Source organism: Brettanomyces nanus, chromosome 1, assembly GCF_011074865.1.
Source record: "Brettanomyces nanus chromosome 1, complete sequence".
Classification (NCBI taxonomy): domain Eukaryota; kingdom Fungi; phylum Ascomycota; class Pichiomycetes; order Pichiales; family Pichiaceae; genus Brettanomyces; species Brettanomyces nanus.
Window position 1 is genome coordinate 1210713 of NC_052374.1, and position 24188 is coordinate 1234900.

Here is a 24188-nt window from a genome sequence, read left to right on the forward strand (position 1 = left end):
TACACTTGTTCATTCGTTCAGAGATACGATGGCTTCCTGTGACGAATGTTGGAATATCCTAATGCGTTCGGGTTAGGAACCCTCTTGACACGGACCCTTTTAGTTTGTAGTACTCCATTGGAATTTTGAATCTGCAGCTCCATCTGATTGGAAGAAGGAATTCCAAACAGGATTCGTTGGTACTTGAGAAGTTCTGGATCATCCACTGGGAGCTCTCTCTCGATTACAATCTCTCTATCAGGAAAAGAAACTTGTTCAGAATGTGTATCTTCAAGCTCTTCCACTTCTTCGAGCTCCTCGTCGCTAATTGTAACCTCATCTTCGAATTCGGGGAGAAGTGCTTCCATCGTCCTGTCCTTCTCTTCTTCATCTTTCTCCTCTGCCGTATACTCTTCGACCTGCTGCTCATCTGCGTTACCATTATTGTTTGATTCCTCAGTAGAGAAAAACTCTCCACTACTTTTGACATCAAAATCAACAGAAGCTTCTTCCAAGTTCCGCTTAATCTCCTTTACACGTGCCTTATCCGTAAGCCGCTTCATATTAGCCTCTTTTCTATGATGCCTTTTTTCAGCAATCTCCATTCGAATCTTGTGCATCTCTTTGAACTTCTCCTGGCGCTTCATTGTCCACTTTTCAAATTGTTTCCACGTTTTCACACTGACTATTTTATTACGGCCAAATTTCAATTCACCATTTTCGGTCAAGTTTTTACCTCCAAACCTATTCAAATAATAGAGCATCCATTGATAGTCTCTCATAATTCTCTTGTTATTCATGAACTGATTCAATATTACCTCGCCGTGAAGGTACTCCACATCATCAACAGTCTCGTTGAAAGAAGCAGAAAAATGCGAAGCATTGGCAACAGGAAGCTTTAGTTTGACCTTTTCTATGTTCATCGCACGTATCTGCTTGTCAATAATACTCTTATCATAGTAGGGTAATCCGTTAAGTATTGATCGCTTCTTGTATCTGTTTGACTCATTCATCACAGGCAATCTAATCAATCTCGAGTTTAATGCCGTCGAGTTGAAGAAAGTACCCCCCAACAATGAAATCGACTCAGATGTACCTAATCCGTTCAGGATATTCTTACCCTTGTGATGGTGGTGGCTGTGACCATAATGGTGTGATTTGTGGTCGTCTTCATGCTTGAAGCTCCACTGATAAGAGGGAAGCTTGTTGATGGAGTTCAATGGAATACCAGAATTGTTCGCTATGCTCTGGCCGACGACCATAGTAGCCGGTTGTGGATGTGCCGATGACCGCTCGGACATGAACTCATCACTGTATATGTTACTGGGGAAAATGGACTTCTGGTAGTTCTCTACACTCACTGTGGAGTCAAGCACTGCCTTTGAAGGGTCAAGAACAGCAGGGAGTTGATACACCTTGCAGACCAATTTCAACTTATCCTCAACATCCTTATCGGTGGTCTCTGCTGAAAACATATTGTCAGTTCCAAGAAAGAGCAACGGTGCACTAGTTAAAGATGAAATAAATAGCCTCACCCTTTCAACTCGTTCAGCTTTTTCTTATTTTTTTGCATTGCCTCATTTGATTCCCAAAGCGGAAGGCGAGTAATATCAAAGGATTTTACGCAGTTAATCGTTAGTCATTAGTATTTGGATAGCAGTTAGTCGTTAGAGCACGAGTTGGCTTCCTCATCATCCAGACCATGTACGGTTACGAACTTTTCTGAGATATCATCTGCTTGGTCGCCTTTTACCTCTTCTTCCATTTTTAATGAGGCATTTCTACGCTCAGGCCCCACAAAGGTAATGAAAATTACATATACAAATACGCAGCCAACAAATATCGCCATCACTTTAGCATAATCATATATCCGCTTACCGCTGGGAGATTTCGTAATAAAATCTTCCCCCAAGGTGCTTTCTATAGTAGATGAAGCAGAAGATGCCAAATTACCCAATTGGTATGCTACACCAACGACGAATGATCTAAACGAAGGTGGTGCCAACTCTGATAGGTGAATTGGAACCACACCCCAAGCACCTTGTATACAAAATTGCAGAAAAAATGCTCCTGCATTAATGGCATCTGAATCCAAAAAGGCCCAAGGGTATATCAATGCACCTCCAACTATGCAACAAATAATGATGGTTAGCCTTCTACCAACGAAGCTGGAAAAGTGTGCAATAATAATGCCACCACAGAGTGCACCGATATTTGCAACACAGTTTGTGACGGTTGACTTATCCTCAGAGAAAGAGTAACGAACAGTTAGCAACGTTGGATAGAGATCCTGTGAACCATGGGACATAAAGTTGAAGCCAGCCATTAGAAACACAAGGTAGACAATCATCAACCAGTAACTTTTAAAGGCTGCCCTTGCCTTACTTCCAAAGTCCTTTTGCCTTATGCCACGAGCCTTATTATATTCAAAGATTTTCTGAGCATCAGAGAAAGCCTTAGTCTCTGGTAATACACTTCTAAAAATGACAATTAAAAACATAACACCGGCTCCAAACCAAAACATGGCTCTCCACTTCTTTGGTGAATTATCGGCAATGGCACGTGTAAATATAACGGCCATCAAGTAGCCAAAAGTATAACCCTGCTGAATGAAACCAGATATAATACCCCTCGCTTCTATCGGACAGTCATCTAAAGCAGTGGCTGCAGCATTGCCATAGACTCCTCCCAATAAAATTCCAAAGAGGGATCTGACAGCTAAAAATTCCTTAAAGGTTTGAATAAACCCCGTACCAATTTCTAAGAAGCAGACCAACAATAGATTGATCACCAATGGCCATTTCCGTCCGTACCGATCCCCCAAATATCCAAATACTATACTACCAACAGATCTGAGCATTAACACCAATGTTATACCCCAAGTAATATCCTTGACAGATTTATCAAATTGTTCTGCAAGGACGGTGGTGTTCATAGAGATTGTGAAAAAATCGTATGCCACCCAAGACCAACCGGCAAAGGCCGAAATAATCATCAACCACTGTTGCCTCTCAATCATCTTCAAACCAGGAAGTGGGTTCAATAGATGCCGATTGGCCTTGGCCATCTCTCTGGAAGGAATGAGCTCTGTAAATCTTGTTGAACAGTACTTTCTTATCGATGACCACGAGAAGTCGATATTAATTTCGTTTATTTTCGAGCCAGTAGAAGACTCTACTGATTCAATTGCAGCCAAAGAAGAAGCTGCATCATCGTTAGATTGTCTACAGGGCATTGATAGTTTAATGATATCCTGTTCAAGCATTAAAATCAAGCCAATTACTTGGATCCTTATATACGAAGTTGGTTAGGCACCGAATCCCCACAAATATAAAAGGTGTAGATCATGTTCTACACATCACTTATATCTTATAGAACGGGGATAAGTACCGTGATCAAGGAGATATAGCACTACATGACCTTAGTCAGAATTTTAGATTTGGGGGTGCAGCATCTCACCCCATCTGATATGGGGACAATAGATTCAAGAAAACGAATGGCTGAAGCTGAAAAGAACAATACAGAAATAAAAGGCTGTGTCGTGGAAAGGAAAAAACAAAAGATTTAAGAACTTACCGCTCAACGGATTGCTGGTTCCGTGCACATTTTAATCGGGGCAAATGGAATAAACACAAAATACTGGTACTAGCGTGCCACACACAACCTAAAGTCATTGGACGAGGAAAAGAAAAAAAGACGTTCCAAAGCAGATGGTGCAATATGTCAAGGTCGCGGAGAAACGATAAAAGAAAAACAAGCCACGAACATTTTCAGAGTGTCGTTTTTCCGCTTTTGGCAATTGCGAGCAACGAAGACCGTGACTCGATATTCAAAATAATAATAAAGCAACAGAGGCTGGAATGGAAAGTGAGAGGCGGGGAGAGGGCTAGCCGGGAAATTTAAAGAAGTAACATGGACAGGAATTCTTTGAGGACCAGCCAGACTGGACCCCAGCACTGTTTTGGAGACAGAACCTAAGGCAGAACCTGAGACAGAACCTGGCCGCCGTTGACGTTGCAGTGCCCCAGTGCCGTTCGCAAGATGAACTCTTTACAATTTAAAAAAATGTTGCAGTATCGTTTACGTCATACATAAGCAAGTCCCAAATGACAACAACAATCGAACTAACTGTGAGTAAGCATTTAAGAGAAGTGGAAGAATATTAAATAGCCGGAGTAATTAATGTACTCTTGGGCTGTCAGCTGTCCCAAAAGGGAAGTCTCATTCAACCAAAAAGTTCTTGCATCGCCCAAAGGAGTAAGAAAAAGATCTATCCTGCATCACAGGCAAACAGGCAAACAGGCGTCGATGTCACTGGATCTGTGATTGGAGAAGAGAAAGGAGTGGGCAGGGTCTAAGAGTCAAACGCGAATGAGGGTTGTCAAGAGGGGACCGGAAGGAACCAAGAGAAACCAAAAGGAACCCGGTAACTTTGGACGGGACATGAAAACTTGATGTATTATCATGGACGCTACATTACAACAAATTAAATAAGACCGGACGCATAAGCTTTCGTCTATCACCACTTGCTACCTGAGGCAAAATCAATGGATGACCAGTCGATTTCGTGATCCCGCCAACGAGTCTCAGAATCCTAAAACAAGCAGCCCCACCACTTATCTATCGGTCGACACCTCTGAAAAATTTATGGACTACTTTGACTCGCCATGGCACCCTCCCCCTGGCTTTCGTTGCTTAGCATTCCCAAAGAGTCTGGAAGCTCTCCCGCAAAAAAAAGAAAGAAAAGAACTTCGAAACTTTTTCTCGAATTTCATTCAATTAAGAGATAAAAAAAGGTCTGAGATTTCTCCCCTGTCCTAATTATAGCATCAATGTTGCAAAACCAAGTAGTAAATTGACTAATAAAAGTTGTGTTTATTCCTAATCGGGCACAATTTTCAACTTTTTCCCCTCCTCCCTTAGTAATCGCTTCTTTTCTTAGTAACAAAGAATCCATCTTTTTCTTTGCTTTGCTTTTTCTTATTATTTTTAAATACATTTAGATTATGCTTTGTTATGATTTGCTTAGTTTGTTTTCCGATTATTTGGCCATCTTCTTGCCACCGTTGGATATAAATACATGCCTTTCCCGTATACTTAAGGTGTGTCTTTAGTTATATCTTTTTACTTTTCTCTGTTACATCTGTTCTTTATCCAACACTAACAAACCTCTTTAGTCTTTCGCTCCTAGTATTCATAATGCAATTCAGTTTTATCGCTTCATTAGCTCTTGCTGGCGCCGCCGCCGCTGACTACTTCAACGCTACTACCACCACTAACGTTGTCACCGAGTTCACCACTTACTGCCCAGAGGCCACTACTTTCGCTGTTAACAACAAGACATACACTGTCACTGCTCCAACCACTTTGACTATCACTGACTGTCCATGTACCATTGTCCCAACTACTGCTGCTCCAGTGTCTTCTTCTGCTGCTCCAGTGACTTTGTCTACTTCTACTTCAGTGACTTCCAAGGCTCCTGTCTTGTCCACCGCCACTGGTGCCGGTGCTAAGGCTGGTGTTGCCGGTTTGGCCGCCATTGCCGGTGCTGCTGCTTACTTGTTGTAAGTGATGTAAAATCGTTTACAAAGGGGCATTAGTTTTTCGGAAATAGCTTTTCATTTCATGGGGAAGCTTGATTGTTTAACACTTTAATATTTTTTTTTCTCTCTAATAACATTTCATTATTGTTGTTTTAATAGCTTGTTGTCTTTGATTTACTTTAATTTATTGGTGAAAGTGGTCTTCGAGTTTTCTCAGATGATCGTTTTTTACTTTTCTTGGATAAGAAATAAATTTGAAGTTGTAAAATTGTAATTAGGCAGGCCCGTGGCTGCTTCCGGTAAATTCCGGTGGCGTGCGGGTGGTCTGACGTGGTGGGAGGGGGTGATATCCATAGCGACACAATCTTTTTCCAGGTCTGGCCATATTACCTAATCTGGAAAGTCATGCATGCCATTCAAAAAGGGAAAGAAATGCTATCAATCGTATTCGATACTTCTCCTGTAACACATTGAATTGATTCATCTCCTCAAAGAAGAGGTAACTAGTGATGGACGTACATAATGAGGAGTTACTGGAAGGGCTCGTCAGCAGATTATTTGAAGGAGATAACACCGAGGGCCAGACTCCCAGGATGAATACTGATAATACGATGGTTTTGCAGGCGTGGCTAGGCGATGATTGGCTGAAAGGATGCCTCTCATTAATTGAGTCGCATAGAATGATCGCTCTCAATTATAAAGACAACTGCCGTATTAACTTTGTCGTAGGGGGAACCTCTGATATTCCTACCAAATATGAATCTTTACTAGAATATTTGGAAAATTGTACAACTGTTTCTATTGCATCTACTTGTACCGATCCTTGGTCTTTATGTTCATGTGGTTCGGTATTTCCGGCACGCCAACATACCAGGCTTGACCCCATATTTATGTGTCCTCATCAACTGGCATGGTTTGTCTATAACCATCACCGAGAGAGGCTCTCTTTCTTTGTACATACTATTCAGATCAACTCTCTTTCAGATTGGGTCAATATTAACGATCTACTATATAGAAGAAGCTAACGACTCACTCATCGATTCTGTTTGCACCGCCACCTCCGCCACAACTACCTACAACCGTTTTATATGTAGATTCATTGAAAAAATTTTTTCCTCTTAGAAACGTCGGCCCTCTGAATACGTTAAACAAGCGAATTTACAGAAGGAAAAAGAAAAAAACTGAAATTTTCTGTTGGTGGAAGAAAACCAGTAACAGTTCCCTCGTTCTACATTGAATTTCCGTTGGAAGGCACAAACTTTTCTCCGTTATCATATTCATTTATACTCTGACCTCTTCCAGTTACCCTCGAACCTAATCGCATATTGATTCTCCCTAACTGAGATTGTCATCTACCCTCCTTTGCCACCCTAACAATAATCACAACACTTTTCTGCATTTTATAGATCGAAGCCAGATCGAACGAGATCCATCCGAGTTTTTATTTAGCCGTTCCATTTTGTTTTTTCCCATCTTCACTTTCCCCCGATAATGACTCAAACTGAGACTGCACTAGCTTCCATACAGGCTATCGAAATGCCAGACATGGCAAATACGACGGACGCTACATATACTTCCAGTCTAAGTCATACGAATACACCAACTATAGTTAAAACAACCGCAACCGACAATTCAACTTTACAGGATGACGAGGGCTCTTCTATGCATCATGTTGATCTTTATTCAATTCCTACTGATCATATAGAACAATTTGTTCCACAGCCGTATGATTCAAAGCAACCATCTCACTCAGGTGGAGGTGGTGGCAACCATTTATCCAAGCCATCACTCTCACAGAGAGATGAACAGAGATTTGAGGAGAACATTGCTATGAACAAAGCTTTAACAGTGGTTGCACTTTCCAGATTTAATAGAACTGTATCCCACGCTATGCCCCTTTATTTTGGTACAGACGAGATCGAATTCAGCATATATAGAAAACAGGCCCTAAGGAACAGAAGACTCTCATCCAACGCTAACTATCCCGATGGTGAGTCCGAGACTGACCATCATTATACTCGGCTTTCTACGAGGAATTTCAGAGTTAAAATTAGGGCTTCAAGTTTCTCTAGTGGTCCTAAAGCTTTCAAGGCTCCAAAGGCTTCAAGGGATTCAATGGCTCCAGAGCCTCTAAGAGCTCCAATTACTACTACTAGTGTTAAGGATCTCAGCCCAACTCCTCAGTCTGTGCAGGAAGCTTCTTTACCTACCGCATCCCGTTTAAAATGGAGTGAAGCTATACAGAGGGGTCTTCACAAGAGTAGCAGTAACCGGACTGACTCTACACCAGAAACTGCAGTGTCTACAGCTATGACGGCGTCAACTTCTACATCAATACCACCGTCTTCGTCCTCCATATTAACATCGGGTTCCCCTTCAGGTTTGTCGACCTCCACCTCTTCGACTCCACAAACAGATACTCTGTTCACTAAGAGTGATAATTTATCAAAACCTTTAGGTCTTGTGGCGTTGAAAGTCATGTACGACGAGAAATTCTTAGAGTCGATCATTGACGACAACAAATCTGCCTTGGTATACCCCCACGGATTGATTAATACCGGCAGTATATGCTATATGAACTCTGTTATTCAGATGCTTCTTGAATGTGAACCATTTTCCCAACTTTTAAATGTTATTCGTGATAATACTGTTACCTCTTTCGAGAGCGGTAGCAAGACGCCGTTGATCGATGCTTTATTATTACTTCATGATTCATTCAAAAAGCGTCCAAATTCAGGTAACACATTTAATGGTCTTGCCACACGTGCAGATGCTGTCAGCCCTCTGGGCTTCTACACAGCCATTTCAAAGCTAGACAGGTTTCGTGACTTGGAATGGGGCAAACAGGAAGATGCTGAAGAGTTTTTAGGATTTCTACTGGATGGTTTGCACGAGGAATTTGTCACTAGCCTCGAGAATCTTCCTATGGAGGAGGCCATTAAGTTTGCCAATAGTTTTAAAGATCAAGAGACACCGGATAGAATAGTGTCTGCAGTAAAGACTATTAAGAATACCAGAGGTAAAGGATTTGGAGCAGAGGCGGAAGATGAAGAAGATGCAACAGGAGAAGCCGGTAGATGGAACGAAGTTGGATCCAATAGAAAGATCGCTGTCAGGAGAACTTTTGAGTTTAAGCCTTCCCCAATTGCACAGTTGTTTGGGGGACAATTCCGGTCTGTATTACAAATGCCGAACTCCAAGAAATCTTCAATCACTTTAGATCCATTCATGCACGTCCAATTGGATATTAGTGATCCAGATACCACCGATTTAGTGACTGCCTTTAAGAAGTTTTCTGAGGTTGAAGAGATTTCGTATGGTAACCAAAAGGCAAAGAAACAGAATCTAATTGATAGGCTCCCCAAAATTCTTATCATCCACTTGAAGAGGTTCTCGTTTGTTACGATAGATGAGAATGGAGAGGGAAGCGATAACTACGAAATAGTTTCCTCAAAGCAGAAGAGACGCAAACATGTTCAGCAGGCACCTGAGCAGGAGCAAGAACTACAGGAAGAAGAGACACCAAGTTCATATGAGCATTCTAATAAGCTGATGGAGGGACGTATAGAGAAAATTCACAAAAAAATCGGCTATCAGCACGAACTCAATTTACCGGCCTCATGCATTTCAACCATGGCGTTTGATGCATCTGTTTATAAACTTGTCGGTGTTATATATCATCATGGCAGAACTGCAGAAGGTGGTCATTATACTGCTGATGTTTTGGAACCTTCAGGAGATTGGATTCGCTTAGACGATACCCAGGTGTCCAAGATCACGAGCGAGGAAGTGATTGAAAATGGCATCAACGGTGGCAACTTGACTAACAATAATAAGAGTGCCTACTTGTTGATGTATCAAAAGATATAATGAAGGGGACGAAGATAATAATGACGGGTTATGAATTTTGAACTTTTTAGCTTCTTCTACGTTATAGTCGTAATTGAAACTTAACTAATTAGTAGTCTGGATGCAAATTAAATCAGTGAGTTACAAATCCTTGAAAGATCTTTTTCTTGTCCATCTTATTGTCAAATATTTTCAATCTGAAAAATTTTCGACTTTTATCTAATCATCTTTAGCTTTCTTATCCATCATCAATCAAAAAAATGGATGATTTGTTCGGGGTATTTGACGAGAATCCACAGGATTTAGATTCTTTGGAGAAAGAAAAGTTAATTAAGAAGGATGCTGATAGTAAACCCATCGAGAAAGACGTTAAGAAGAGAAGAAATGATCAAGGCGATAACAAGATCTCCTCTACTAAAAAAGCACGTACGTACGAAAAGCAATTGATCGATAAAAAAGCTATAAAGCCAAATGTAACGCCTATTGTTGCAGATTCGTTAGAAATCGAAGCTTCGCGTGAATTTGATGCATCGGATGGACTTCTTGAATCTAGTAAGAAGCAGGAACTAGAGAAAGAAGGTTCGAAATCAGATACTGGGGACGTCGAGAAGGACGGTTCTGCGGGGTCAACTGCTAAAGGACCTAAAATGAAATTAAAGCATCAAGTGAGACATCAGGTTGCCGTTCCTCCAGGATACAACTACATACCCATTGGCCAACATAGACGAGAGAAGGAGGCTAGAACGTACCCGTTCAAGCTTGATCCTTTTCAAGATACTTCAATCTCTTGTATAGATAGAGATGAATCTGTTTTAGTCTCGGCACATACTTCTGCAGGTAAGACGGTGGTGGCTGAATACGCCATTGCACAGTCTCTTAGAGATAAACAACGAGTGATCTACACTTCCCCTATCAAGGCTCTTAGTAACCAGAAGTATAGAGAATTGCATGCCGAATTTGGCGATGTCGGTTTAATGACTGGTGATGTCACTATAAACCCAGATGCAGGATGTTTAGTGATGACTACAGAGATTTTAAGATCTATGCTTTATAGAGGCTCAGAAGTTATGAGAGAAGTGGCCTGGGTTATATTCGACGAGGTGCATTATATGAGAGACAAAACACGTGGCGTTGTGTGGGAAGAGACAATAATACTTTTACCGGATAAGGTTCACTATGTGTTTCTTTCTGCCACCATACCAAATGCTATGGAATTTGCACAGTGGATTTGCAAGATTCATAATCAACCTTGCCATATTGTCTATACCGATTTTAGACCTACACCCTTGCAACATTATCTATTTCCTTCAGGGGGTGAAGGAATATATCTTGTGGTTGATGAGAAAGGCACGTTCAGAGAAGAGAATTTTCAGAGAGCTATGGCCTCCATTTCCAACACGCAAGGCGACGATCCTGCTTCAATAGATTCCAGGAAAGGTGGAAAGACTTGGAAAGGAGGTATGCATGATGGTAAATCCGACATTTACAAAATTGTGAAGATGATCTGGGTGAAGAAGTATAATCCAGTCATTGTGTTCTCATTCTCGAAAAGAGACTGTGAGGCTCTTGCATTGAAGATGTCTAAGATGGATTTTAATACTGCTGAAGAAAAGCAAATGTCCACCAAGATCTTTACTAATGCCATCGGTATTCTTTCCGATGAGGATAAGGAATTGCCTCAGATTAAAAATATCTTACCACTATTGAAAAGGGGTATCGGCATTCATCATTCTGGTTTATTGCCTATATTGAAAGAGGTTATTGAGATCTTGTTCCAAGAGGGATTATTAAAAGTGCTATTTGCTACAGAGACCTTCTCTATTGGTTTGAATATGCCGGCCAAGACTGTTGTCTTTACTTCCGTGAGGAAATGGGATGGTACAGGGTTCCGATGGGTTTCTGGCGGTGAATACATTCAAATGTCCGGAAGGGCTGGCCGTAGAGGTTTGGATGATCGCGGTATTGTCATTATGATGATCGATGAAAAGATGGAACCACAAGTTGCCAAGTCCATGGTGAAAGGCCAGGCTGATAGGTTAGACTCTGCCTTCCATTTGGGTTACAATATGATCTTGAACTTGTTGCGTGTCGAAGGTATTTCTCCCGAGTTTATGATGGAGAGTTCTTTCTACCAGTTTCAGAAGTCATCTGCTGTGCCCCAGCTTGAGAAGCAGATCCAAGATACTAAAGACAAGTTAGAAAAAATTCATATTGACGATTACGACAACATCAAGGAATATTACGATCTTAAAAAGCAGTTGTCCCAATATCGTGACGATGCAAGAAAAATCATCACTCATCCTGGTAATATACTTCCTCATTTAAAGAGTGGGAGAATTATCAAGGTCAAAATTGGGGATCTGGACTTTGGATGGGCGATTGTGATTGATTTCCATAAGAGAAATCCGAAAAGAGGGCATACCACTAGTACGTTTACCGATCACGAATCATATCTGGTGAATGTGTTTGTTAACACGATGTTTATCGATTCTCCGTTGAACTTGATCAAGCCGTTTAGTCCGTTGCTACCTGAAGGTATCAGACCGGCTAAAAAGGGGGAAGAGTCTACCATAACAGTGATACCAATAACTTTGGACTCTATTCAAGAAATTAGCAGTTGTCGTTCGATAATGCCGAAGGATATCAACAATCGGCATTCTAGAGACACATTAAATAGGGCACTTAAGGAGATAGAGAGAAGGCATCCTGATGGACTTCCTTTGCTTGACCCCATAGCCAAGATGCATATTGAGGACAGCGGATTCATGACTCTTCGAAAGAAAATGGAAATATTAGAGTCTAAGGTGCAATCGAATCCATTGGCAAAGTCTCCGAAACTTAAAGAACTATACAATGATTATTCTGAAAAGGTTACCTTTGAAGATACTGTTAAGAAACTCGAAGCCAAGAATAGTGAGGTGCAGTCAATAATCCAGCTTGATGATTTGAAACATCGGAAAAGAGTATTGAGAAGATTGGGATTCATCTCTCAGAATGATGTGGTCGAAATGAAAGGTAGAGTTGCATGTGATATCAGTACAGGTGACGAGTTGCTACTTACAGAATTGATTTTCAACGGTACATTTAACGAACTAAAACCGGATCAATGTGCTTCATTACTTTCCTGTTTTGTTTTTGAAGAAAGGTCTAACGAGGTGCCAAGGCTCACTCCAGAATTGGCTGAACCTCTTAAAGAAATGAGAGAGATGGCTGGAAAGATCGCCAAAGTGTCAAGGGAATCCAAGATTGAAATTGTGGAAAAGGATTACGTTGATTCATTCAGATACGAACTTATGGAGGTGGTGTATTCCTGGTGTAAGGGCGCTACATTCACTCAGATTTGCAAGATGACTGACGTTTATGAGGGATCGTTGATTAGAATGTTCAGGCGGTTGGAAGAAATGATCAAGCAGTTGGTGGATGCTGCCAAGACGATCGGTAACGTGACTCTTGAGCAGAAGATGAACCAATGTTTAGAATTGGTTCATCGGGACATCGTTTCCGCCGGATCCTTGTATTTGTAAAGTATCATGATTATCATTAGTAATGAGATTTTAACCTTACATAGTAGTATCCATGACACTGGCTTCAGAAGTAAGCGCACGTCCATTCTTCATGAGGCTGAATGCGTCAACAATTTTGGGAGACCAAACACCCAACGAACTTCTTGCCTGATACAGAGAATCCAAGATGCTGAGCTTGGCCTGCCAAACATCGGGACTTGTAATGTCAGTGATACTCAAAAGCTTGACTATTAGCGAAGACCAAGTATTAACAAGTTTGTAAATACCAAAATCCGTAGAACTGAGGGCCCGTATTACTTCCAAAAAATCAGATACCTCCAATTGGGCAATTTGAGAAGATGTAACAGGAAGTTTGGACTCAAGAAGTAGCTGATCCTTGATCAAATTGTTGTATATGGGCGTAGTTTTCCCCTTTAGCTCAAAACCTTGTAGAAATGAATCTTTTGTCTCCAAAAATCTCGGTTCAACGTTGGCAAGTAGATAAATCGAAGTATCGTCATCCTTTCCAGTATACCTGTCAATCGCATAGTCAAGAATATGGTATTTGGAGTCCATAGAAGCAAATTTTTGAGGAGCTATCTGGGAAAGTTTACAGAGAAATATAACGGGCTCCAGATTGAAGAAACTTCGAAGCTCCGTCTTGAAGCTCTTATCTATGTACACGCGAGTGATATAATCAATCTGTTCGCTGATACTATCAACTATAGGTTTCATTCGGGCGTCCACCATAGCAGACTGAAGAATGTTGCTGTAAAATGATATAATTAACGAGTTTAAGAGCAGGTCATCATCATTCTCAAACTGATCAAATGTGACGAGATACAATCTCTCTGGAATGTCCGGGATAATCGGAAGTAACTCCACGATCAAATCATAAAGTCTCGGAGCAACTTTGGAGTTCTGTTTCATCTGTAGCAGAACGTTTGTCACCTCATCCGAGAGGATCCTACGCCTGACAAGCTCACCGTTGGCAGCTAATATCAATATGCACTGCTGTATAGAGTTAACTAATCCAATGGACGAGTCTTCGTTTGCCAAAAGGCGGAAAAGAGTCACCACAATCGAGGTGTTGGCTACTATATCTGCAGGACGAGCCTTAGAGATAATCTGGGTAATCAGAATTCGTAACTCACTCTTATCCGTGCTCAATCCTTCGATGAGAAGGTTCATATTGAACTTACTCAGAATTTGATCAAACGTAAAATGGTCCAGAATGGAATCTAGCATTTGTATGGAAGCATTTTTTGCATCACGAGTCGTACTGTCGGATCTGACTATATCCAAGATAATGGGAGAAAACTCGTTGAGAATAAGCTCTCCATTCTGATAGAGCGAAGAATCTGATCTAAGTTTAAGACCGGCCTGGTCGAGTAACCTACCATTAGGTTCAAGGGCAGTGCCTTGCCTTAATTCATTGAGATGAATCAAAGCTCTTACCAAGGTAGGATCTTGTATATTATGGAAAGGCATGATGACGAATAGAAGAAGAAGAAGAAGGAAAGGGTTATATGATGTGAGAGAATATCTCAGTAAACTGATCGAGTCGCGAAGTCGCGCCGATATAAGATAGGTAAATACCATTGAGTTAGTTGTATCGATCTCTTTCTCTCTTTACAGGCAGACATCCTGGTTCGTTTTCCTTGTAAATGTCTCTTCAGCAATTCATTCTCAGCAACAGGAACTTTAAAAATTCCCGATTGGAGTCTCTTTATTCTGACTTTTGTCACCTCCACGAATCGAATATTGAAGGATATAGGGCCAACATTGCTGCCTGGAAAACACTTCTTCTAGATTTGATTGAAAACCATAATGATCTTTTGGATCAAGACGACAGAGTATGCCTTTGTGGCAAAATCTTAATTCAGCAGCTGACGGTGAATGATGGTACGTTGACCTACAAGCCAAGGGGTTTGGACAAGGTAATCGATTCTATGGTGAATGATGATCATACCTTGATTCCATATTCTGAGTTTGATAAGAAACCTGTGGACGTCACTGGTAATGGGGACGGTTTGTTGAGATCAATCGTAAGTTCTTTTTTTGGTTCTGGATATTGCAACTATACTTCAGACTTCCGATCGGGTACAGGATCGCTAGATGGTAGCCTGAAATCCAGTGAAAAGTATATTTCTCCTAAGAGGTTGAGAAAGATGTCAAAGGAAGTGAAAGAACTATTTAAGGGACAGAAAAATGCGTATCGCTTGGAGCATTTATATGACCTTTGCAAGAATAAGCTAAACCAAAGTCGGTTTGACTTTGATTGTTGCATCAAGTTTCTTAGTAGAGACACGGAAGAAATAAAAGTAGATGGAGACGTGATAAGCATATTGAGGACTGATGAATCCGAGGAGTTGGACTTCAAAAATTTGGAAGCTATAGCCAATTTGAATTACGCCATATACACTATTCAGAAGTACTGCAGTACAAAGCTGACAGAAGTCTGTGATATTGATGCCAAGATACGAGAGTTGGTGAAGCAGAAGCAACATAACATGGCAAAGAGTCAGCTTAGACTCAAAAAAGCCATGGAGAAACAGTTGAATACAAGTCAGGCGAAATTGGAGAAGTTACAGATGGTTCAAATGATGATCGAAGAAGCTCACAATAATATAGTAACACTAAAGACCTTGGAATCTAACTCCTCACTTCTCAAAAAGCTCAACAGACAGGTTGGTAAAGACACTGAGCTTGATGAGCTGTTGAACGAATACGGAAGCGCGATTGACGAGACCAATACGATTTCTGAGAAGCTTGGAGGGGTGAACGATGAAGGCGATGATATTGAAGAAGAATTGAAAACGATGGAGAAGCAGGAGAAGGAGAAGGAGAAGGAGAAGGAGAAAGAGGACATCAAGCCTTTGCAATCTGTCAGCGATCTTGAAGAACGATTCAAGAACTTGAAACTACCGAAGGAGAAGTCTTTAACGGACTTAGAGGAAGATTTCCAGTCAGAAAAGCCGAAAGCCGAACCTTTACTAGAAGCATAGTTTATATCTAAATGATGGCGATAGCCTTACATCAGTTCTAATCAATAATCACAATTCCACTTTTCGCAGGAATGAACTGTCGTATTATTACGCCCGATTGTCTAAACACTTTTGAACTTAAAGTATCCATCGAGTAACTCTGAGAATAAACCACCTCATGAATACCAGTTTGAACAATCTTTATAGAGCATGTTAAACAGGGACAGGTATTACAGTAAACGGTGGCAGAGGAGCCAATTCTATCTCTACCAGCTTCCAATAATGCATTTTCCTCGGCATGTAAACACAAACACGTGGATAAACCAACACCACTAGAGTCTCCATGATTACATCTAGGGCATCCACCTTCATTGCAGTTTCTGAACTTTCTAGGAGTACCGTTATACCCCGTAGCAATAACTCTATTTTCACGTACAATCACGCAACCCACTCTTCTCTTCATGCAGTTAGATCGAAGTGCTGCCAAATTCGCCAAAGACATGAAGTAGGAGTCCCAGGCAGGTCTCAATCTCTCCGTGTCTTTGAAATCTAGTGCTGCGAGCTGTTTATAGAGAGATTCCTGGTTCCGCGAGTTGTTGATGAGCTTAAGATGAGCTTTTTCAATATTCTGAAGTAACCTACAATCATTTCCATACTTCAATCCTTCAGATTTCGATATAAACTGCTCCAATGTCAGAGTTTTGTCTACTTGACTTTTCCTGTATCTCTCGTATCGGCAAATTATCGGAGCATCCACAGATACTAGTAAGAAAAAAGGTCTCTTGAGAAACTTCTCCAAATCAGAAGAAGTGAGGTCTTTGATTATAACAAAGTTTTCAGACCAATGACTAGTAGCAAAACTGTACAACTCAGTAATGGTCTCAAAGCTTCTGAACAAGTTCAAATCAACAGATCGATCAGGAGTATCATCATTAAGAGTAAGAAGACGAAAGCCCAGTTCATTAACAAGGTATCCAGCAACCCGATCAATGCCAGAAGCTAGTGTACCCGTAAGTCCGACAAACATAGATTCCAATAGTAGAATCAATGAGATTCTAAGCGTTGAAAGAAGTCAAGCCATCTCTATTTATCTATCTATCTTCACGCGTAATCGTTTTCACTTTTCGCGTGTGATGACCCGCGCGCCCGGTCTCTTCTTGTGCTTATATTTATTCTACGAAAAGAGTACCACGTAAGTCTTTATATACCCATCGGCAGTTCGTTCGTTCCCTTCCTTTTTCTTTCGACTATCATGCACTCTGGATATATGATATCACGTGCAGTTGGGTGTCAATCCCCCGATCAAGTGCACTGGTCGAAAAGTGGAGAAGTGTTTATGTTGTTCAAGAAAGAGCTACTACTATTGAAGACCAAAAAGGAAGCCGATATAGACGCTTCCGATCTCAGTGGCATGTTCACGTCTTATCGTTTCGCAGGAACGCTAATGGATTGGGAAAATATGCTAATATCTGTGCTTAGTGACAATGAAGTGGTGCGAGTGGGGCAGGCAAAAAGACATTCACAAGGTCAACAGAACGAGAACAACTTGATCGAAATCGACTGCTCTGAGTTGGGAGTTGATTTGTCTTGCCAGACACTAATCGCCGGTGTTACTGACTCTTTCAATGGTTATTTAATGCGAGAGGTTCATGGAGATTTGAAGCTCCAATGTCTTTTAAACGAAAGAATAGCTGTTTTGGAAGGTGGCATAGATACTTCCAAGGTGCTCACTCTGAGTCAATTGACAAAGTTGAGGATTCATTCCATTGCATGGACTGGTAAGATAGATTTCGAGTACATTGGAATTCCGGTATGGCCCATTGTGGCCGAGTCTGCTTTCGTGGTGATGACCGAGTCTTCCACTACATGGTTTTACATGATGAGTGAAGACGGCAATCCAAAGAGATTGTTTAGCTTTGAAACTGGACTAACGGTGGCAAAGGACGGAGATGAATACGTGAGAAAGTGCAAAATATCTGACTGGATCAAGGACAGCGGGTCTGACTTCGTTATAGCGTACTTGCTGATGATAACTACTCGAAATCGGGTCCTACTTCGCCAATTGAGATTCAGTAGTGGCACCAAAACTTTAGAGATGAACTCCGAATTCAGCGAAACGATCAATGGAGCTCAAGGCATTATATCTACTGCGGATTTCAAGAAGTTGGGCAAGCACTTGCAGATGTTGACAATTCTTTCCACTGACAAACTTCAATTTGTTGCTCTCAATGCAAAGGGTATCGACGAAAGAAGGGAAACTTCGCTTTTCGGTACTCGCATACAATGCACATCTATGGTGCAGTTTGTAACAAGTCGAGAGGCGGATTATCATATCATTCTACATACCGTGGTGGCCAATCCTCATAGGGATTTGCTTTATTTGAAAGTGGATATCCCCTCCTTGAACTCGTTTTCACAGGCCGGACCTATTGTCGGCAAGAAGTACAATTACAGGAAAGAGTTACCGGTTGATGAGCTTCCTTTATTTGAGAAACTCAATGAATTGCGAGAAGTAAGTATTTTCCGCATTCTTTCGTTGTCTTTGGATCCATCAGGCAAGTTTATTGGATTACTATCGTCCATCTACGATCCAGATCAGCCTATTGACGGAAGAATTGTATCACATAGAGAGGATGTTGAGTTTTCTGTCATTCCGGCTTATGCGAAGGGAAATACATTTGACACGCTATTAGATATCGATACCTTCAACAGTGTCCAATCTGCTCCTGTTCTTCGTATACAGAGCTATCATTTTCTACGATCTGTACTTCCAGAAGAGGATAAGACATTTGAATTGGGTGAGGATAGCCGTGCGTCAGACCATGTTGTGTTTGAAAAAAAAATCGATCCAGAGAGTTGCCTACAACAGAACCTAATACTATCCTCGCTTTCAGACAAAGTGCGTCTAACCAATACCTTCAACGATCATGCAGCTAACAAAAGTAACCTTGAACGTTTAGCCAAAATAGTGGTTGAAATGGTTCGAACGGGAAGAATTGAGATCTCTTCCGAGTACGACCAACTAATGTGTCAGCAGTATCTGCGATTGTTGGGTCTCGCTGCACCTAAAGGGTTTTGGGGCAAGTATGAATCGCGACATAAGATCCGTATACCTATTCCGGGGCTTCCAGACACCTGGGAAACTTTCGCTATCGGTAGTACCGGCAATTCCCCTGATCATGAAGGGAAGTTGCAACCATTACTTCTGAGGAAGGACATAGTTGGAAGACGTGCGAGTTGACGCTACTACCGTTACTTAATCCTGGAGTCAGTATCTGCAGTTACTGTGGTTCGAGAATCTTGCGCAAACCCACCAAGAATTTTTTGTTTGGTAATTTGACCGACCTTGTTCTTGACAGCTTGAAGATCTGCATTATTTGTGGTGGTAGATACGATGCTAAATAGACTATGTAGGTGTATACTCTTGAAATCCTTTCAATAAGTCTGCCCACATTGAGCTATGCAGATCCAGGCAGTGTAAAATTGTGGCATGCGTGTCCTGGCGCTCTTTTGCACGTGGTGCTAAAAAAAAAAAAAAAATAAATATAAGGATAGCCCGCAGATGAGGCGTGTGACGCGGTGAGAATAAGGAAAGGATGAACCAGGCATGTACAGAGTGAGTACAAAATAAGTACAGAGTAAGTACAGAGTAAGTACAGAGTAAGTGCAGGGTAAATAACACCACTTACCAGTAACTCGACACCAGGTACAAGCAAAGTTGCAATTACATAGGAAGCTCAGCTCATTCGGTATCTCAAATGCCTTACTGTTGTCCGATACCTCACCGGTTCAGATCTTTTTCTCGTCGCTTTCGCTCTCTGCGATTCTTTGCGGATTGGGCTCTTTCCTCCGGCTGTAAACGCTGCTCCCCTCACTCATCTGCACAGCCTTACACCCGCGGCTCCCTGTTTCTTTCTTTTCTTTTCTCCCTCTTCCCCTACGTATTTTTTTCCTGAGGGCCTTCTCCATTTTTTTTTAAGGACCAGTGTACCCCAGTTCCGACAGATAGATCATTTTCCTTCTAGCTTCTGATTGACGATTGTCAGCCTTAATAACAGGCATAGACCTTAATTCTATCTGTTTGAATTCCTTTTCATAGTACCTGATTCATTCTCCTTAGTCAGTCCCATCTTTGCTGAAGTGCCTTTAAGGTAAAGAACATTTAATAGGCCGCTATTCCTTCGACAACGAATAATTTGACCTAGCCCAACTCAACAACACCTTAAAAACCGATACGAATTTATTCCAAGGCTCAATTTTTGCGTACTGACAAAACTACCACCTGTTATCTTCAACATTATAACTAACACTACGTGAAGGCCACCACCAATCAGGTACGAGTCCAAATACAACCAAGAACAAGTACCGAGCATTCTCTAAAATGAGTACGCAGCAAATATCCAATGACGAGCAAAATAAAGACTTTCAATTTGTTATCTCAGATGCAGAATTGTCACGAAGAAACGGCGAATATTTACAAGATGGAGAAGGCCACAGCAAGTCTGAGAGAGGTAGGAGCAATGGAGCTACCGCTAGTAATAACGATGGATCCCATGACTTGATGGGTTCAGCGCGTTCCACCGGTTCATCTGGCTCGAATAGTTCCAACGAGTCTAATGCTCCAAATAAAAATAATACCAACAACGGACAAGAAAAGCCAACAAGGCGCTCAAGAGCTTCTGGGGATATTCTAGAGTTGCTTGTCGCAGAATTCAACAAAACCTCGAATACAAACTCTACTATCCGAAAGGCCATAGCGATAAGGACCGGTATGAGTGAACGGTCGGTAAGGATTTGGTTTCAAAATAGAAGAGCGAAGGAAAGAAAGATAGAGAAGATGAAGAAAGAGAAAGAGCAGCAGCAGCAGCAATCACATCCACCTCAAAATATGGGCATGTTCTCTGTGCAACAGGATATTCCTAGATCAGGAGAGACGATGCCGATTGAAATCAATGAAAAATACAGTATGATTGACTGTCGGTCACTGTCTGTGGGACAGTGGCAGAGAATGAGGTCAGGTTCTATTGACAAGAGCAATCTTAATGAGTTACACAACCTATCACCTCGTTTACTTAACCTTCTGTTGGGATCTACAGACTTGTTGGTCATTTTATCCAAGAAGGATCACGAACTCAATTATTTCTTCTCTGGTGTTTTCCAAAATGATAAGGTTCTTTTTAGGATCTTCTTTCCTGCTGTGAACGTGGTACGCACCTCGTTCATTGATAATCAGACACAGAAGGCTATAGGCGAATTACAAGTGACTTCTTCTCATGCACAATTACAGATGGAACTGAGCGCTTCACCGAAGTTTGCCGTTCATTTCCTAAGAGATCCTAATACCGGTCAAGAAAATGCTAATCAGTGGTCTATCTGTGAGGACTTCAGCGAAGGCCAGCAGGTAGCGAGTGCTCATATCGGTGAAGGTGGTACCGGAATCCCTCATATTTTGACAGGAAGCCTATCCCACCTTCAATATTTGAACACAGCCATTCTCTCTTATTGCCAACTGTTTTCTCAATCTTCTTTTCCGGGCCCTTCTGCAGAGCCTCAGCTATTCCAGACAGTTCCTCTAGCTCAAAATGCTATGACTACAGCATCTTTATCCAGTGTTCCTCTTCCAACAATGCTAGGGCAGCCTACACCTACAACTTCTATGAACTTGGATCTATCACGACACATCACTTATCCTTTAGATCCATATCAGCCGTCTACAAACTCTCCACTGCCTACAGATACGAGCCTAGTAGCGGGCTTTCAAAATACAGGTACTGTTACTACACCAGGACAGTTAACATCTCTTGGTCTTTCGATGGGTATCAATAATTCTATCGATGATCAATCGGCAGCAGCAGCTGTTGTCACTACGAATGCTTCCGGGAACACGGATACTACCACGCCGTCTGCTACTAATCCATCAGCCTTAACAGGCAAAGGTAATAATTTAACCGATAAGACGATGATGCAACTGGGAGCTTTGGATTCTCCTGATATGGATATATTTCAGGACGATGGTACACAAGCTGTGGTTGATGACGTTCGCATGACTCCTGAAGGATTAATGCTCACCAATGAGGGCCAAATGTTAGATACCACTTCGGACAATATTGATAATCCACATAATCAGTTGCAAGGTAGTCTGAAGAATGACTTTGAGGATCTGGATCTTCAGAAAGATTCAGAATTCGCCAACTCCGATTTCTTTGCGGATGATAACGTTAATGGGTTAGACTTTTAAACAAGTTCCCCGATATCTGTTTCTCTAATCTCAATAGGCACCCTTTTTTTTCTGCTCTTATTGTCTTTTTGTTATTCTCTCCTAATGTCAGTTTGTATGTATAGTCCTTTTCTTGCTTTTTGTGTATTTAATCACATTTTCCTCTTTAATCGATTATAAGATGTTACGTATCATTGCTTTTTCCTGAAAATGGTACTACTGATTTATGGTACGAATAATTTGACATTAAAATACAGGGAACCGAAAGAAAGCGAGAAAGTTTGTGCGAAGATCTAGAACATAAAGGACATTCAAGCTTCGAGATCGTTGTTATCCTCGCTCGGAGAGTCGGCAGCTTCAGTCCCAGTAACCTTTTCTTCATTGAGCTTTTCTTCATGGTGGACTTCCACTTTCGCAATGTCCTCAGTGAGAATACGTTGCAAATCTTGATCATCATCATAACCTTCAACCATCTCAAATGATGCGTTCATGTTCTCAGGACCTATGAAACTGACAATGAGAACGAAACCAAAAACAGCGCCCATAAAGATGGCCATAACCGTAGCATAATCAAAAATGTGTTCGCCACTAGGAGAAATCATTGGATAATGTTCGCCGATTGTGGTCTCAATGGTAGAAGATGCAGAAGAAACCAAGTTACCCAATTGATAGGAGACACCAACGACAAAGGATCTGAACGAAGGTGGAGAAAGCTCCGAAAGATGCACCGGAATCACACCCCAGGCACCTTGAACGCAGAATTGCAAGAAAAAGGCCCCGGCATTAATTGCACTTGTATCCACAAAGGCCCATGGGTAAATTAAGGCACCGCCACAAACACAACATATCATGATGGAAAGCCTTCTACCAACAAAGTTGGATAAATGACCGACAATTATACCACCCACTATGGCGCCAATATTTGCAACGCAGTTTGTCACAGTAGAACGATCTTTCGAAAAGTCGTACCTGACAGTAAGTAACGTTGGATATAAATCCTGAGATCCATGGGACATGAAGTTAAATCCAGACATAAGTAAGATCATGTAAAGAATCATCAACCAGTATGACTTCCAGGCCCTGGAAGCCTTTTGAAGGAATGTCATTTGTTCAATACAGTGTTCTTTGTTGAACCTGGAGATTTCCTTCTGTCTCTTATAAGCCTTGGTGTCAGGTAAAAGAAGAATAGCAATAACAATGATAAAACAAACACCTGCACCAAACCAGTACATGGCTTTCCAGTGGTACTTACTGTTGTCGCCGATAGCTCTTTTAAAGACAACAGCCATTAAGTAGCCAAAAGCATAACCTTGCTGAACCAAGCCAGAAATGAAACCTCTAGCATCGATGGGACAATCATCCAATGCCAAAGCTGTAGCATTACCATAGACGCCACCCAATAAGATACCAAAGAGAGCTCTGACACCTAAGAATTGAGCATAGTTCTTAATGAAACCGGTTCCAATCTTCAATATGCAAACAAGAAACATATTAAGAGCCAATGGCATTTTTCTTCCGTACCGATCACCAAGGTAACCAAATATCAATGCCCCGACTGATCTGAACATTAAAACCAAGGTGATACCCCAAGTGATGCTTTTAACATCTTCATCAAGATCTTTAGCAAGTTGAGTAACATTGAGGGAAATCGTGAAGAAATCATAGGCATCCCAGGCCCAGCACCAAAATGCGACTGTAATCATGGCCCACTGCTTTCTCCCAACCTGTCGAAGTCCGGGAATAGGGTTCAACAACCTCTTATTGGCCTGAAGGGTTTCCTTTGATGGAAAAATCTCAGTGAATCTGGTCCTGACGTAAGTCTTAATAGATTGGCTAGAAAAGTCTGGCTTTGCCGACAAGTAAATATTATCCTGATATTCTTTGATTGTCTTCATGTCCTGCTCAACGGATGCCACCGAATTCACTTGGTGAAGGTTCAAAGACGAAACTGTCTTCTGTCTCTCTAGGTCAAGGCTCATGATGATTGGAGATTCCTATGGATGAGAAAACCGATGAAAAGTTTGCACTTCTCTCAACTTTATCCGGAATGGAAGAAGTCGCTGCTTATATACTACAATTTTTACCTTATTCATTTTATCTGTCAACTGCT

The 24188-nt window shown here is 41.4% G+C and overlaps 11 protein-coding genes across 11 annotated transcripts; 6 read left to right on the forward strand and 5 right to left on the reverse strand.

The window, feature by feature from the left end:
* Window positions 1–17: 17 nt before the first annotated feature.
* On the reverse strand, window positions 18–1454 carry FOA43_000557 (uncharacterized protein; the record flags this gene model as incomplete). Its single annotated transcript, XM_038920886.1, has 1 exon — window positions 18–1454. One exon carries the CDS (start codon window positions 1452–1454, stop codon window positions 18–20), a length of 1437 nt encoding a protein of 478 aa, XP_038776814.1.
* Window positions 1455–1639: 185 nt separating this feature from the next.
* On the reverse strand, window positions 1640–3443 carry FOA43_000558 (uncharacterized protein; the record flags this gene model as incomplete). The annotated part of the gene is made up of 2 exons (XM_038920887.1): window positions 1640–3203; window positions 3439–3443. The coding sequence occupies 2 exons, from the start codon at window positions 3441–3443 to the stop codon at window positions 1640–1642; spliced, it is 1569 nt and encodes a 522-aa protein (XP_038776815.1).
* A 601-nt stretch (window positions 3444–4044) lies between these two features.
* On the forward strand, window positions 4045–5547 carry FOA43_000559 (uncharacterized protein; the record flags this gene model as incomplete). Its single annotated transcript, XM_038920888.1, has 2 exons — window positions 4045–4052; window positions 5190–5547. The coding sequence occupies 2 exons, from the start codon at window positions 4045–4047 to the stop codon at window positions 5545–5547; spliced, it is 366 nt and encodes a 121-aa protein (XP_038776816.1).
* Window positions 5548–7013: 1466 nt separating this feature from the next.
* FOA43_000560 (uncharacterized protein) lies at window positions 7014–9392 on the forward strand (the record flags this gene model as incomplete). Its single annotated transcript, XM_038920889.1, has 1 exon — window positions 7014–9392. The coding sequence occupies one exon, from the start codon at window positions 7014–7016 to the stop codon at window positions 9390–9392; it is 2379 nt and encodes a 792-aa protein (XP_038776817.1).
* Window positions 9393–9631: 239 nt separating this feature from the next.
* On the forward strand, window positions 9632–12895 carry MTR4 (ATP-dependent RNA helicase mtr4; the record flags this gene model as incomplete). The annotated part of the gene is made up of 1 exon (XM_038920890.1): window positions 9632–12895. One exon carries the CDS (start codon window positions 9632–9634, stop codon window positions 12893–12895), a length of 3264 nt encoding a protein of 1087 aa, XP_038776818.1.
* Window positions 12896–12931: 36 nt separating this feature from the next.
* On the reverse strand, window positions 12932–14365 carry FOA43_000562 (uncharacterized protein; the record flags this gene model as incomplete). Its single annotated transcript, XM_038920891.1, has 1 exon — window positions 12932–14365. The coding sequence occupies one exon, from the start codon at window positions 14363–14365 to the stop codon at window positions 12932–12934; it is 1434 nt and encodes a 477-aa protein (XP_038776819.1).
* Window positions 14366–14541: 176 nt separating this feature from the next.
* FOA43_000563 (uncharacterized protein) lies at window positions 14542–15882 on the forward strand (the record flags this gene model as incomplete). Its single annotated transcript, XM_038920892.1, has 1 exon — window positions 14542–15882. The coding sequence occupies one exon, from the start codon at window positions 14542–14544 to the stop codon at window positions 15880–15882; it is 1341 nt and encodes a 446-aa protein (XP_038776820.1).
* Window positions 15883–15919: 37 nt separating this feature from the next.
* Window positions 15920–16888, reverse strand: FOA43_000564 (uncharacterized protein; the record flags this gene model as incomplete). Its single annotated transcript, XM_038920893.1, has 1 exon — window positions 15920–16888. The coding sequence occupies one exon, from the start codon at window positions 16886–16888 to the stop codon at window positions 15920–15922; it is 969 nt and encodes a 322-aa protein (XP_038776821.1).
* Window positions 16889–17128: 240 nt separating this feature from the next.
* On the forward strand, window positions 17129–19102 carry FOA43_000565 (uncharacterized protein; the record flags this gene model as incomplete). Its single annotated transcript, XM_038920894.1, has 1 exon — window positions 17129–19102. One exon carries the CDS (start codon window positions 17129–17131, stop codon window positions 19100–19102), a length of 1974 nt encoding a protein of 657 aa, XP_038776822.1.
* A 1140-nt stretch (window positions 19103–20242) lies between these two features.
* Window positions 20243–22099, forward strand: FOA43_000566 (uncharacterized protein; the record flags this gene model as incomplete). The annotated part of the gene is made up of 1 exon (XM_038920895.1): window positions 20243–22099. The coding sequence occupies one exon, from the start codon at window positions 20243–20245 to the stop codon at window positions 22097–22099; it is 1857 nt and encodes a 618-aa protein (XP_038776823.1).
* A 290-nt stretch (window positions 22100–22389) lies between these two features.
* On the reverse strand, window positions 22390–24057 carry FOA43_000567 (uncharacterized protein; the record flags this gene model as incomplete). The annotated part of the gene is made up of 1 exon (XM_038920896.1): window positions 22390–24057. The coding sequence occupies one exon, from the start codon at window positions 24055–24057 to the stop codon at window positions 22390–22392; it is 1668 nt and encodes a 555-aa protein (XP_038776824.1).
* Window positions 24058–24188: the final 131 nt, after the last annotated feature.